At 44.0% G+C, this 16,461-nt stretch overlaps 1 protein-coding gene across 1 annotated transcript in view; it reads left to right on the forward strand.

Annotated features, from left to right (window-relative positions):
• KLHL25 (kelch like family member 25) overlaps positions 1-13,635 on the forward strand; it is a 43,063-nt gene extending 29,428 nt beyond the window's left edge. The window contains exons 2-3 of the mRNA XM_060755516.2: positions 2,507-4,337; positions 13,143-13,635. Of these exons, the coding sequence (XP_060611499.1) occupies positions 2,524-4,293 (1,770 nt within the window). The 5' untranslated portion in view covers positions 2,507-2,523 and the 3' untranslated portion in view covers positions 4,294-4,337; positions 13,143-13,635. The remainder of the gene's footprint in view (positions 1-2,506; positions 4,338-13,142) is intronic.
• The last annotated feature ends 2,826 nt before the right edge of the window (positions 13,636-16,461 follow it).

Here is a 16,461-nt window from a genome sequence, read left to right on the forward strand (position 1 = left end):
GGCAATTTTTCTCCTGACGTTTCGCCTCCGTCTATGGCAAGCATCCTCAGAGGTAGTGAGGATGCTCTGAGGATGCTTGCCATAGATGCAGGCGAAACGTCAGGAGAAAAATTGCCTCCAGAACATGGCCATATAGCCCGGGAAAACCTACAACAACCCAACTTTAGTATTCACAGCAAAACAAAGCCAGGATTTGTTTGAGTGGTCTAGACTTGAGGAGGAAGCAACTAGTACTACACATTGCAGAGAGTGAGATGCTGGAAAGCATTCATTTCTAGAACTCTTGATTTCTGCATTGGTCGCTTTGCCTGGCCATTTTCTTTGGTTGCCTAAACTGTCATTCTAAGTGCTCAGCAGGAGCTTTAAATTACTACAATGACTGAAGGAACATTTCATTTGAAGAAGGACAAAATATATATTGGACACAATGTCTGTGTTCCCACACCCTGATGCTACCTTAGTCCAAAAGCTTGCTCTGTATTTTTAATGAGAGCAATTGACTTGGTGTCAACAGGTCACCTATAAATGGTCATGTTGACTGTAATGTATCTCCAGCAGTGTGCTAAGATAGATGGAACTAGAGGAAAACTAGAGGGTGGCCAGGAAATCAGAAGACGCTTACTTCTTGGGAGGAGAGCAATGTCCAGTCTCGATAAAATCGTAAAGAGTAGAGACATCAGACTGGAAACAAAGATCCGCCTAGTCAAAGCCATGGTATTCCCTGTAGTAACCTACGGATGTGAGAGCTGGACCTTAGGGAAGGCTGAGCGAAGGAAGATTGATGCTTTTGAGTTGTGGTGTTGGAGGAAAGTTCTGAGAGTGCCTTGGACTGCAAGAAGATCCAACCAGTCCATCCTCCAGGAAATAAAGCCCGACTGCTCATTGGAGGGAAGGATACTAGAGACAAAGTTGAAGTACTTTGGCCACATCATGAGGAGACAGCAAAGCCTGGAGAAGACAATTATGCTGGGGAAGATGGAAGGTAAAAGGAAGAGGGGCCGACCAAGGGCAAGTTGGATGGATGGCATCCTTGAAGTGACTGGACTGACCTTGAAGGAGCTGGGGCTGATGACGGCCGACAGGGAGCTCTGGCGTGGGCTGGTCCATGAGGTCACGAAGAGTCGGAGACGACTGAACGTATGAACAACAACAACAGAGGAAAAGAAAGAGATAGGGAAGGAGGAAGAAGACAAATGTTGACAGCAGAATTGGAGTAAGTGGGGAGAAGGAGGTAGAGAAGCTGAGCAAATGGAAAGGAAGGTAGGCAAGGGAGAAGATGTAATCAGATGTGAAGAGCAACAGAAGAGGGGAAGGGAAAGAAAAGATGTTGGATTGGGGAAGGGAGATGGGAAAGAAGTAATGGGGAGGAAAAGAGAGGAGCTGGGGAAGGAGAAGAGGGATAACAAAATGATTTGAATGACATGGCAGCCATAATGACAACACCTAGTCTTGCAACAGTAAGGAGTGTTACAAGTGTTGTCAAGATGTAATGCAGTCAAAAGAAGAGTGGGAGCAAGACCTAAATATAGTAAAGGTAAAGGTTTCCCCTTGACATTGGTTGATTCCAACTGGGGGGGGGGGTGCTTATCTCAATTTCTAGCCGAAGAGCCGGTGTTGTCCATAGATGCCTCCTAGGTCATGTGGCTGGCATGACTGCATAGAGAGCTGTTACCTTCCTGCCAAAGTGGTACCTATTTACTCACATGTGTATGTTTTCAAACTGCTAGGTTGGCAGAAGCTGGGGCTAATGATGGGAGCTCACCCTGTCCTGCGGCTTCAAACTGCTGACCTTCCAGTCAGCAAGTTCTACACCTTAGCAGTTTAACCTGCTATGCCCCCGTGGTCAGGGCACAGTGGTCAGGGCACCTAGATGTAGATAGATAGATAGATAGATAGATAGATAGATAGATATTAAAATGGACAGTAGGAAACAAACTGAGGTAAATTCATATGCTTTCTCTCCCTTCAAAGATTAAAAGACCCAGTCTTCATTTAGTCTAGCATCCTACTTTTACTTTTCTTTTAGTTGACCTTTTGTTATCAATAGATCAAAATATGTTCACTGTTGCTTGCCCTCAGCATCTGGGAATCAGAAAAAAAATCTTCTACTGTTGTGGATAGTGCTTCTTCCTTATTCTGATTCTATTCCAAAGAGCTCTAGGTTGTGTCATTTATATATTTTCTCCTCTAACCTTCCAATGAATGTTGCAAGGCTAAAAGACCTTGGCTAAGCCAAGACCACCCTGTGAACTTTCTAAATGATATTTCAAATTGGGTTTCCCCCTGTTGAATACGCAAATGGCTACACAATAAGTGGCTCTGGATAACCATAATAAAGCCTATTCCCCATGAATTTATTCTGCATTTTTGTTTTTCACAAAAATGGACGCGCGGTGGCTTATTTGAGGGGGCAAGAAAACTAGATTTTCACTCTGTCCAGTTTTCTCAGAGATTTTATTACCTGAAGTTCAGGACACTTTATTTGCTCTTGTTCATCTCTCTACAGATCGCTGCCCAGTCATCATGTCAGTCAGCGTCCATGAGAACCGTAAATCCCGGACCAGTACTGGTTCTATGAACATCCTGCTGTTCCATAAAGCTTCCCATCCAGATTGTGTCCTCTCACATCTCAACACCATGAGAAAGCATTGCACATTCACTGATGTCACCCTCTGGGCTGGGAACAAGTCCTTTCCCTGTCACCGAGCTGTGCTTGCTGCCTCCAGTCGATATTTTGAAGCCATGTTCAGCAACGGCCTTCGTGAGAGCCTCGGAGATGAAGTGAATTTCCATGACAGCTTGCACCCAGAAGTGTTGGAGTTGCTACTTGACTATGCTTACTCATCGAAGATCATCATCAATGAGGAGAATGCTGAGTCTCTCCTTGAAGCTGGTGACATGTTGCAGTTCCACGACGTCCGTGACGCAGCCGCTGAGTTCCTGGAGAAGAACTTGTACCCTTCCAACTGCTTGGGCATGATGGTCCTCTCTGATGCTCACCAGTGCAAGAGGCTCTATGAGCTCTCTTGGAGGATGTGTCTGGTCAACTTTGAGACAGTCCATAGGAGTGAAGACTTCAACAGTCTCTCCAAGGATACCCTGGTGGACTTAATTTCCAGCGATGAGTTGGAGATTGAGGATGAGGAGAAGGTCTTCAAGGCAGTCATCCAGTGGGTGAAATATGATTTGGACAAGCGAAAGACTTTTCTTCCAGAGCTGTTGAAGAATGTGCGCCTGGCCTTGCTGCCCTCTGAATGTCTCAAGGAAGCCATGACCTATGAGGAGCTGATCACTGCTGAGGATCAAAACAAGCAGATCATGGACGAGGCTCTTTGGTGCAAAAAGAAAATCCTCCAGAATGACGGGGTGGTCATGAGTCCTTGTGCCAAGCCTCGCAAAGCTGGGCATACGTTGCTCATTTTAGGGGGACAGACGTTCATGTGTGACAAAGTTTACCAGGTAGACCACAAGGCAAAAGAGATCATCCCCAAAGCAGACCTGCCTAGCCCTAGAAAGGAGTTCAGCGCATGTGCCATTGGCTGCAAAGTCTACATTACTGGAGGGAGAGGCTCAGAAAATGGGGTGTCCAAGGATGTCTGGGTTTATGACACAGTTAATGAGGAGTGGTCCAAAGCTGCCCCCATGCTTATAGCCCGATTTGGACATGGTTCAGCTGAACTGGAAAACTGCCTCTATGTAGTTGGTGGGCACACTGCAGTGGCCGGGGTCTTCCCGGCCTCTCCCTCTGTTTCATTGAAGCAGGTGGAGAAGTATGATCCGGTTGTCAACAAATGGACCATGGTGGCCCCTCTACGGGATGGTGTCAGCAACGCTGCAGTTGTAAGTGCAAGACTGAAGCTCTACGTCTTTGGAGGAACCAGCATTCACCGGGATATGGTGTCCAAAGTCCAGTGCTACGATCCGTTGGATAATCGGTGGACCATCAAAGCACAGTGTCCCCAACCTTGGCGCTACACGGCAGCCGCTGTTCTAGGCAGCCAGATTTTTATCATGGGTGGAGACACAGAGTACACGGCAGCCTCTGCCTACCGTTTTGATTGTGAAACAGATCAGTGGACACGAATCGGAGACATGACAGCCAAACGGATGTCCTGCCATGCATTGGCTTCAGGGAACAAGCTTTATGTGGTAGGCGGTTACTTTGGGACGCAGAGATGCAAAACACTGGACTGTTACGACCCTACCTCAGATACCTGGAACTGTATCACCACTGTACCTTACTCCCTCATCCCTACAGCTTTCGTAAGCACATGGAAACACTTACCAGCCTGACAGGGTTGTGTGTTTGTTTGTTGACAACTGAGGAGCTGAAGGAGGTAAGATCCCTCAAGGGAGGCTTCTATTGATGCATTCACCACTTTCATGCATGATCCTTTTAGGTGGAGACGTCGTCATCTTGAAAAATAGAGAACAATCTGAGAAACCTGCAAAGATCTGTATTATTGTGCCTCTTTTTGCGAATTGTTCCCTAACTATTTCAACCTTTCATCTGATTCTTTGGGGGTTTTCCCCTCTAAAAAAAATACTTCAATTTGTCAATGCCGTAAGTTGCAAATATACAATGAAGCAATTAATCTGCACCAAAAAAAGGCTGTGCTCAAAACAAGTGCCATTTAAATGAAAATATACACAAAGCTTAAAAATGTGTAGGAAAAAAGGCTTGCTACTTATCTGAACAGTTTATTAGTTATATTGCAGGAAAAAGCAGGATCTGAAAGAAAACAAAAGTTGGATTGTTTCTTGCAGTGCCAGTTTATTGATACACCTTTCAGTAACATTCAATTTAAATTCTGAATCCCTGACAGGAATGCTCTGTGACACATATTTATTGCACTGGCAGTAATTCTGTGGATTAAGTGTGATTAACAGCTTTAGCATAAAAACCCAGCTAATCTCTCCAAGCACATCTCTCTGCCCTGCTTTTCTGTACCTTAACTGACCAATGACCCATAAAAATGAGATTCGGCTTATATTTGCTCACTTCCTTGCTTCCTTCTTACCCTTTATTTTGATTAGCTCCAGTAGTCCCTTCCATTTACATACATAAATAAAAATGTAATGTTTGTTTGTGGGATTAACATAACTCAAAAACCACTGGACGAATTGACACCAAATTTGGACACAATACACCTATCAGGCCAACAAGTGACCATCACTCTTAAAAACACTGAAAAACACAGCAGAAGGGACCTAAAAAGCCAAAAATAAAAAAATTACAATGCATGCACAAAATCACATATACACACAAACACACATATTTACACACTTTTACACAAATATACACACACACATATGCATATATACACACACAAAACACATCTAACTGGGCCACAGCAACGCATGGCAGGGAATGGCTAGTATGTGTGTGTGTGTGTACACACACACACACACTTAAGGATATTTTTCTATCAAATAATCCACAATCTAGGACTTTTAATGTCAGGCTTCTACCATTCAGGGAGAGTGCAGATGAGCTCCCTCTCTCAGCTCCAGCTCCCCATGCGGGGACATGAGAGAAGTCTCCCACAAGGATGGTAAAACATCAAAACATCCAGGCATCCCCTAGGCAACATCCTTGCAGATGACCAATTCTCTCACACCAGAAGCAACTTGAAGTTTCTCAAGTCGCTCCTGACACATACACAAGAAATAATGAAGTAGCTTAGCAAGATGCTTGAGAGATGAGGCATTTGGGTCTTGGAATGGTTTTTTCAGTGGGAAAGCTGACCTTGTGAGAGAAACAAAAGTTGTTTCAGTCTCAACCACATCCATGGATAAAAGGTTTCGCTCTGTGACATTAGAGAAAGTAATCCAATCACATCAGAAGAGGAGCCAAACCAGTTTTCAAATTTGGCCTCACAATTGTTTTTCTTTCAAGAGTGTGTTGTGTTTGTTGATTAGTTTGAAACTACAAGTGGATTATCTCACATACAGTCAGCCTGGGCTTAGTTCAGTGAATATATTAACACTTGGTTTAATTATACGGCTGGTGTGTCCTGCCTAGTAGACATATGAAGGTAAAAGTAAAGGTTTTCCCCTGACATTAAGTCCAGTCGTGTCCAACTCTGGGGGTTGGTGCTCAACTCCATTTCTAAGCTGAAGAGCCGGCGTTGTCCGTGGACATCTCCAAGGTCATGTGGCTGGCATGACTGCATGGAGGGCCATTACCTTCCCCCCAGAGCAGTACCTATTGATCTACTCACATTTGCATGTTTTCGAATTGCTAGGCTGGCAGAAGCTGAGGCTGACAGCGGAAGCCCATGCCGCTCCCCAGATTCGAACCTGCAACTTTTTGGGCAACAAGTTCAGCAGCTCAGCGATTGAACCCACTGCACCACTGGGGCTCCTTACACAGCTTCATGATGCACTTAACATGCGACTGTTAGTAGTTAACAATACATACATCACAACTATTTCATAAGGTGATGTAAGCAATCTTGGTAATACAGCAGGTTAAACCGCTAGCAGCAGAAAAGCTGCCGACTGGAAGTCTGGCAGTTCAAAGCTTCAATTGGAGTGAGCTCTCGACTGATAGCCCTGCTCCTGCCAATCTAGCAGTTCAAAAGCATGCAATGTGAATACATCAATAGGTACTACTTTGATGGGAAGGTTTCACCCAATGCAGATATGCAGACATGCTGGCAACACAATTAGAGAGGTCCATGGACAATAGGCTCCTCGCCATGGAAAAATGAAACAAAGAGCATCTCCCCATGGCCAGAGATGAGGACTGCCTCCAGACGACGGAGATAAAAAGGGAGAAGCCCTTTTTTATAAAGGTAAAAGTAAAGGTTTTCCCCTGACATTAAGTCCAGTCGTGACCAACTCTGGGGGTTGGTGCTCATCTCTATTTCTCAGCTGTGGAGCCGGTGTTGTCCATAGACACCTCCAAGGTCATGTGGCCGGCATGATGGCATGGAGCACCATTACCTTCCCACAGGAGCAGTACCTATTGTTCTACTCACATTCTCATGTTTTCGAATTGCTAGGTTGGCAGAAGCAGGGGCTAACAGCGAGAGCTCACCCTGCTCCCCGGATTCGAACCTTGCAACCTTTTGGTCAACAAGTTCAGCAGCTCAGTGCTTTAACCCACATATAGAACTATACAAAAACAACCTCAAAGCCCACAAAGGTCCAGAAACCTATATGGCTCCAGTGTGATTCATTTTTTAAAAATCACCCTTAGGTCCTTATCTAAGGGTGATTTTTTTTAAAAAAAATGAACCATGTAATCCATTGTTTTCTAAGATCTCTCTTTCTCCCTTTTTGAAAAAATGCCATTCCTTCCTCTTTTTGGTAAATGTGAATCTCCATGAACATTTGGAGACTGCCTTTGGAAAACCAGTAGTCAAGGAAAGGCATGACCTTGTTAGAAGTCAACCCTTTGAAAAGTGATCTTCACAAGCATTCATGTAATGGCACACAGGTAACTCAGCTGTTAAACTCATAAACCATGTCTTTGAACTGCCAGGGACAAAGACATGCCACTGCACAAAAACCATAGTTTTAAAATGTTTCTTTGAAGTTGAAGTTGCCCAAAACATATACTTTCCCTTGAAACATCTTATCAAGGTTCGGTTATAGATAGGATGTAGTTTCTCTGTGTTGAGAACATAGGGCATCAATCTTATAGCAAATATATACTATAAACAAACAAATAGTGAAGATTGGAGATATTTTCAACATTTTTGGTCTCTATTCCATAGCTTGATAGCTCCTTTTTGTGACACCAGAGAAAATTAGACAATGACATTAAGAGAGGAAAGAATCAGAAAAAGTAGCCAAGACACCAAGAGCAAGTCATAAGATTATATTTGGTATCACTGGAGGCCTATTGCTTTAATGGAACATTTGTTTTTGTGATGGCCATCTATTTCCATAGCCAATTCCTTCTTCCTTTCTGCTTAGTGACCAACTTAACTAAGACAACTGCTCTCTTCATCCCTCCCATCTCCATGTCAGGAAGAGCTGCAAGCCATAATTTCCCTTTCTTTTTCTAGTTGTGGCTTCCAACATCTTGCCAATATCCATTTAAAAACTGCAAGCAAGCCCTTGTTTAAATGCTGGTTGTATGATGCCCAATGATTGGCCGTTTTTTCCTCCAAGATGTCATCCTTCCAGCTGAAAGAGTTAGCCAAGAGCGTAGGTTTTTAGGAGAATCCTATATAATGTTGACTACAGAAAGTGGTCTGGAGGGCCACAGAACCCTAATCTTTACCTTCTTATTGGGAGCTTTGGAGATAATAAATAAATAAACAAATAAACAATGCACTTTTTTATATTCAACTTTATCTCCCCAAAGGGATTCAGAGCAGATTACAGTACATATAAGGCTATTTTATATGAACGACGACATACAATACAATACACAGATAAGGTAAAGGCCTTCCCCTTTTTCCATCTCCAGTGCTTGGAAGCAATGCTCAACTTCTGGCCACAGTGAGGTGCTCTTGTTCCATTTTCCATACTGTCCATAGATCTCTCAAATCTTTTTGCCAGTATGTCTGCATGTGCACCCTTTTACCTTCCTGCCAAGGTTGGACCTATTGATCTACTCGCATTGTATGCTTTCGAACTGCTAGGTAAGCAGAAGCTAGGACTGACAGTCGGGAGCTCTCCCCGACTCGTGGCTTCGAACTGTTGACCCTCTGCTCAGGAGCCTTTCCTGCAGCTAGCAGCTTTAACCACTGTGCTACCACAATCCATTCACTTACCCCATTTTTATTTTATTTATTTATTTATTGTGTCAGGAGCAAAGCAAACAGTTGTATTGCATTTTTTAACAAACAAACAAACAAAACACAAAGTTTGCAAGCTTGGTAGTTGAGTAAATGTCCTTTGACCAGTAACTGGCCACTTGGAGAGCCTCTGGTGTTACTATAAGAAGGTTCTCCATTGTGCATTTAGCAGGGGTCAGGTTGCATTGCAGCAGGTAGTCTGTAGTTTGTTCTTCTCCGCACTCGCATGTCGCGGATTCCACTTTGTAGCCCCATTTCTTAAGGTTGGCTCTGCATCTCATGATGCCGGAGTGCAGTCTGTTCAGTGCCTTCCAAATCACCCAGTTTTCTGTGTGCCCAGGAGGGAGTCTGTCATTTGGTATCAGCCATTGATTAAGGTTCTGGGTTTGAGCCTGCCACTTTTGGACTCTCGCTTGCTGAGGTGTTCCAGAGAGTGTCTCTGTAAATCTTAGAAAACTATTTCTTGATTTAAGTCGATGTGCTGGCTGATACCCAAACGGGGTGGGCCGGAGATGTCACTTACCCCAAAGATACACATTCACACTAACCCAAAGGTCACTGGAATACAGCAGTTGTAGCCTTCTGCTCTTGTAACTTGTTTTCTAACTTAACAGAAAAATCTTGTATTGCTCAGCATAGTGCATGGGTTCGACATTTGGATCGACACCACACCGAGCCTTACATATTGTATATTCTGTGGTCCCCTTCTACAGCCATGCCATGTCTTGTAGAGTATGAGCAGGATCAAAGTCTCTGTAGCCAGACATGAAATCATGACATCAAATTGATATCTGCAAAAGGTGAATCTAAATACTTTTGTCATCGGGTTGCTGTGAGTTTTCCGGGCTGTACAGCCATGTTCCAGAAATATTCTCTCTTGAAGTTTTGCCCACATCTATGGCAGGCATCTTCAAAGGTTGTGAGGTCTATTGGAAACTAGGCAAGTGGGGTTTATATATCTGTGGAATGCCTAGGGTGGGAGAAAGGACTCTTGCCTGTCTGAGGTAAGTGTGAATGTTTCAATCAGCCAGCTTGAGATTAGCACTGAATAGCCTGGCATCTTCAAAGCCTGGCAGCTTCCTGCCTAGGGGAATCTTTTGTTGGTAGGTGTTAGCTGGCCCTGATTGTTTCCTGTCTGGAATTCCCATGTTTTCTGAGTGTTCTTTATTTACTGTCCTGATTTTAAAGTTTTTAAATACTGGTAGCCAGATTTTGCTCATTTTCATAGTTTCCTCCTTTCTGTTGAAATTGTCCACATTTGTGGATTTCAATGACTTCTATGCGTAGTCTGACATGGTGGTTATTAGAGTGATACAGCATTTCTATGTTTTTAAATAATATGCTGTACCCAGGTTGGTTCATCCTGCTAGGCTATTCAATGCTAATCAAGGTGGCCAACTGCAACATTCACACTTGCCTCAGGTAGGAAGCAGCCAGGCTTTGAAGCTGCAAGGGCATTCAATGCTAACCAAGGTCGCTAATTGCAACAGACACACTTGCCTCCAAGAGACAAGAGTTCTTTCTCCCACCCTGGACATCCCACAAATATATTAACATCACTTGCCTAGTTTCCAACAGACCTCACAACCTCTGAGGATGCCTGACATAGATGTGGGCAAAACATTAGGAAAGAATGCTTCTGAAACATGGTCATACAGCCTGGAAAACTCACAGCAACCTAGTGATTCTGGCCAAGAAAGCCTTCGACAACGCTTTTGTCATAGTTTTGTGTCTGAGAACATAAACATAGCCGGATATTTTTCTCTTCCTATTCACACAAGATACAGAATGGTTTCAGAGGCTGCATGGTGAGTCCAGGAGAGAGGCTTTGGGCAATGCAGAAAGAGGAAGGTATTGCTCATCTTTGCTGGGGAAGTAGGCAGACAGAAGGGAAATGTACACATGGATAGGCCACTCTCAGAATATTAGACCATCTCTTCCTTTTTTTTCTTGGGTGGCTAACATGCCACAAATCAAGTTCATTCTCATTGGGCACTCACCTATAGCATTATGCATAGTGCATTACGAACAGATAACCACCATTTGACCTCCAGGAGCTCAGACAGCTCAATTACAATAATTGATAGATGCCCCTGCGCCAGTGAGTCAGCCACCATTATGTGGTTTGAGAAGCTGCTAGCCATCAAATGTGATAGAAATGGATTCAGAGATAGATGTGATGCCGTTTCTAGCAAACTTGGCACATCTTTGATATCTGCCATTATAGTGCCATGCAATTTACTCATTGCCTACATTCCATCTCCTCCTTGCAGAAATGTTTTTCATCTCTTCCAATAGTGACGTTGTTGGTCACTATCCAGGACTGTCCAAGCTTGTACTCTGATTCTCTCAAAAGAAGAGCACTTCAGTATATGTATGGAACTAACTCTGGCCGGAATCCATGCATGTGGAAGTAGGGTTGTGCATGTACAGTGACACACTCAGCATTGCATAATGAATACATTCTGCTGACAGCAGTAGAGACAGAGTTGTCTCATTACACACTGCACAACAGTCTCATTTGCACAATGCTGTTATTCTGCATGGGACTGTATAGTGCTGCTGTGGCGTATCATTGCACATGGATGTTTACACTATTTGGAGGGGATGCTGCCTTGCAGCTGGTGTATCCCATCTTTCTCCCAGGTTTTCTTTCTTTTCCACCTGGCTTTTTCTGCTTTATTTCTTTTTTTTTCCGGCCATTTTCTTTCCTTTTGAGGGTTCCCCAGCTTACTTTGTCCTGTCCCCCCCCCCCGCCCCCCCTACCGGTTTTCTACCTTTCCTTGCCTACCCTGACACTGCTGAGGTATCTGGAAAACCTTTGGGATTTAAGAAGCACTACCTGGTGGTGCAGCAGGTTAAACCACTGAGCTGCTGAACTTGCTGACTGAAAGGTCACTGGTTTTAATCCAGAGAGCAAGGTGAGCTCCCACTGCTTCTGCCAACCTATTAGTTTGAAAACATGCAAATGTGAGTAGATCGGTAGGTACTGCTCTAGAGGGAAGGTAACTGCTCTCCAGGCAGTCATGCCGGCCACATGACCTAGGAGGTGTCTATGGACAATGCCAGTTCTTTGGCTTAGAAATGGAGATGAGCACCATCCCCCAGACTTCATGTCAAGGGGAAACCTTTACCTTTACCACATCCCCCAGCTTTTGCTGGTCTGAATTGGCAGATTTGCAGTAGCTTGTCCTTTGCATATAGAGTGCAACCTGGGTGGGAAGAAAGGGTGGCTACAGCCGAAAAGCCACACCTGCCAAGTTGCTCAGTGTCTCAGAAGCCTGTTTATCCAGCCAAGCCAGGCAGAGGCAGTTGCTTTTGGGAAACCAGGTGCTTATGCAAACCGGCCAGGCACAAAACCTCAGCAGGATTCAAGAACTACAGAAGTTGTAGAAGTTACTTTTAAAAATAAGTTGGAGTTTGGAAAACTTTTGAAACAGCAATGGCTCTGAGGGTTCTGGCAGTTGGAGTCCCAGAAAGAAACACTTTCAGAAGCTATTCCCATTTTCATTTGTTGAAAAGAGAGGCAATCAACATCAAGATGTGGTCAGGATGACCAAAGTTATTAACTAGAAAGAACACACAAGCTAGGAGATGCTGCAGCAGTTTGCTTTTGTTTGAGCCCTCTGGGAAGGGCACAATTTATTTATTTGTTTGTTTGTTTATCTATTTATCTATTTATTTGCCGTATTTATATACCGCCTTTCTCAGCCCGAAGGCAACTGAAGGCGGTTTACATTCGGCACAATTCGATGCCCCCAAACATATAAATACAATTTAAAACATTAACATATAAAACATGAATTCATAAAAAGTCAATAAAGCATAAATCCTTAGCGTCACCTTACTGAAATCACTATTCCAGTGCATCATCAGTCGTTCCATGGTCTGTCATTGCCTGATTACATTGCATTTGCAAATGCCTGCTCGAAAAGACAGGTTTTAACCTTTTTGCAAAATGTTAAGAGGGAGGGGGCTGATCTAATATCCCCAGGAAGGGTGTTCTATACCCGAGGGGCCACCACTGAGAAGGCCCTGTCTCTTGTTCCTGCCAAACGCATCTGGGATAGAGTCGGGACCGAGAGCAGGTCCTCCCCAGATGGTTCATAAGGGGAGATTTGTTCGGACAGGGAAGTTCTCCTAAAGGTCAAAAGTAGTTGCGTGCAAACTACTTTTGCACTTGAACTCTCAGTAAGTAGCAATCAAAGTAGCTGAAAACAAAAGGGAAATGTGGGAGGAGAAGAAAGCAATGAGGCACTTGAAAGCACAACTGGAAAAGAGGGGTGATGTTATTCCTAAAGTTGGGTTTTGGTCGTCTTCATCTTCAGGAAGGCACATGTCAGTGTGGTCATTAATGAGTTTCCTTCTCTCTTCTCTTTCCAGAGAGGTGGCACTCATCTGTCAGTACAGATGTGGGAACCTGCACAAACGACTGGAAGCTACTGGCTTTACTATGCTGCCTCCCACATTCCCCAGTTGGTTCTTCTCCTTGCACCAATGTGGGGATGGACATCAACTTGATCTAAGATGTGTGAAGAGGCTGGATGAGGACAGTGAGTAATCCCATTGAGTCTTCTCCCAGGAGGGCATTGGAAGTGTCCTTCTCTTGAGATGGCTATGCAAACACTGTATGTCTACCAGAGTTGGAAGAGAGTCCATGAGAGCCAAAGGACCTCAAAAGACTCACTCTTTCCCTCATACACACATGTGTGAAACATTTAAGGACTTTGAGCCTCTTTTCTACCATGTGAATGAAGCACAGATGTCTCTGAAGGGCTGGAATAATGCTGAGGCATTTTGAAGCACATTCTTCTGTTTGTACTTTAATGTTCCTGGAGATCTGACTATTTTAAATTAAAAAATGCACTAGCAAGTCGGCAGCTTCAAATGAGTTTTCTTTCTGAAATGCACCTGATAGACTGCATAACAAGAGAGAGAAGGGGGACCATGCTGTGTGAGCTGCCACTGCCTCATCCCTGTCCTCTCCCTTCCAAAAAGCCAGGACTAATAGCAAGTGGTGGCAACAGAAAGAAAAGTGTAGTCTTTGGTAAGGCAGAGGCAGCATCAGGTGCAGGATGGGAATTTTTCTGGGGTCTGGCCAGGACAACCAGCTTCTCTCCGTCTGGCACCACTCCTGATGTTCTTTATATTTTTGAACAATACAGCATGTAAAGCAGGTGCGAAGCGGAAGGGAGGGCAAAGCAGGCAGGCAAGGAGGGAGAAAAGGTTAAATAGGGAAGAGGGAAAGATGGAAGGGAGGAAGAGGGAGGGAAGGAGATGGGGAGAGAAAGGAGGGGAGGGAGGAAAAAGAGGGGAAAGAAAGAAAGAAAGAAAGAAAGAAAGAAAGAAAGAGGAAGGGAGGGAGGGAGGGAGGGAGGGAGGGAGGGAGGGAGGGAGGGAGGGAAAGAGTGGGGGAGAACGAAAGGGAGCTAGGAAAAAGGGAAGGAAGGAAAATGAGAGGAAAGGAAGAAAGGGAAGGAGGGAGGAGCACAGGGAGGGAGGAAAAGAGAGAAGGCAGGAGGAAGAAAAGGATGGATGGAACAGGAAGGAAGGAAGAAAGAAAAAGAAATAAGTATGAGAAAGAAAGAAAGGTAGGTTGAAAAAAAAGAGAGATAAAAAAGGAGAGGGTATGAAGAAGGAAGGAAAGAAAAGAGAGAGAAGGGGGAGTGAAACAATTTCTTGGTGTGGTGTGGTGTGGTGTAAATCTGTGGGACTGTGATCTACTGTATTGACACATTTTCCCAGTCAATTGTGTGGAAGAGTTAATCACAGGGTGGAGACAGACTGGCAGCAGATGTACGTGACATCATGAAATAGGGACCATAATAAAAGATAAATAATAATAACAACAACTTTATTCGTATATCCCGCCTCCATCTCCCCGAAGGGACTCAGGGTGGCTTACATGGGGACCAAGCCCAATATAAACAAAGGTTACAAAGTAACAATTAAAACATATAACAGTCAACTATATTAAAACAATAAACCAATAAAATGTAAGATATCATAAAACATAAGCCAAGCATCAAGCAACCAATGGCTGAGAAAAGTGGGCGCGTGCAGATTTGAGACTAATAGGGCAGGGCAAGGGCTAGTGCAAACCGAAACTGTAGGACCAGGGATGGGAATAAAGTGCTGGGGATCCAATCCAGGATCAATGATAATTTACTTCCCTGTATGACAAAGCCTTAAGTCTGCACAATAATTACAGCTATCTATCTTTCTGCAGTTCTTTGAATAAAGACAGAGCAGAGGTTTGCATATAAACGTGTGCCATTTCTGAATAGGAACATTGCACAGGAATTGGCTTTAAAACAACTTTGGAGTAGTGCCACCTAGTGACATAACACAATTCCAGTACTAAGGGCAGGAGAGCCTTGGCATGGTCTTTCCTTTGGAAATACAACTTGTATTCGTAGAAGACTAACAAATCTCATTAGTTTTGGGGTAGAAGATTCTATGGAAATTTTCCCATGCAAAAAAGACAAAGGAGAGGCACCTTCTTTGGAGGCTTTTAAGCAGAGACCGGATGGCCATCTGTCAGGGGTGCTTTGAATGCAATTTTCCTGCTTCTTGGTAGGGGGTTGGACTGGATGGCCCATGAGGTCTCTTCCAACTCTAGGATTCTATGAGAGTAGGCACTCCACTGTGACTCATCTAAGCATTGCTGAGTCTTGGAGTCCACCAGTGCATCTTCTTTGTGCCTCCAAATAGCTTCGTACATCTGAAACCAGCTGCTACTTCTTTGGCAGTGCTTACAGAAATGCCCTTTTGGAAGGATGTCCTTTTCCCAGTTCCCTGGCTGTTGTGCAGCTCCAATGTCCGACCCAACATGGTGCAGGTCCCAATGGACAAACAATACTGAAACTGATCTACTTTTTTTTGAGGATAACATGGAAACTTCTCGGCAAAAGTAGGGGAAAAGATACAATGATGAATACATTCCTCCGTTCATCTCTGGATGCCTGAGTTGGCCTAAGGTTAGGAACTAAATCCAAGCCATCCTGGATCCCTTCCAGAGAGAAAGCAAGGTATAAATTCAACAATCAGTCAATATACTGGAATCTTTCATCACATCTCTTTCGCTCACTTGCATCTTTCAGCTCCTTGCTTTGGCAGAAGAAATACGTTAAAAATGAAATTTTAGAAGATTAAATAATGTACAAGAGTTCACATATTCAAAGTGTTGTGCTTTCATAACATGAGGTTTGTCCTGCCAGTGATAATAACAAGAGGCCCCGTATTGAAAAGAGAAGAGGGATCGTCATGCATAGCTTTGGTGGAAACAAACAGTTCTCATCTCTACTCTGGTGTTTAATTGGCCTGAAAGGGGATTCAGAGTCCATTGCCAGAGGCTACAACAGCACCCGTCTGTTGCTAAGGAATTAAGCAGAGGGCTAGGATGGCACAAAAAAGAATTAGCCATAGCTGAATAATATGGGTCAGCCCCAAGGCGAATGCGGTGACTGATTTTGCAAAGACACGGAGGAGGGGCTTTCGTGCTGAATTCTGAGCCCAAAATTTACTCTCCAAATTGTGAAACAAAGCACATTTTAAAATGTGAATAGGCTGTTTCCCTTTGGATTGCATACTTTCCCTTTCTCATGACCCCAGGCTGCCCTTTTCAAGCATTTCCCTCCTCTCTGGGTCACCTTGGATGGAATGCCTGGCATCAATCCTGGGATGTGTATGTACAGAGTTT

The sequence above is a fragment of the Anolis sagrei genome, chromosome 9 (genome assembly GCF_037176765.1).
Source record: "Anolis sagrei isolate rAnoSag1 chromosome 9, rAnoSag1.mat, whole genome shotgun sequence".
Taxonomy (NCBI): domain Eukaryota; kingdom Metazoa; phylum Chordata; class Lepidosauria; order Squamata; family Dactyloidae; genus Anolis; species Anolis sagrei.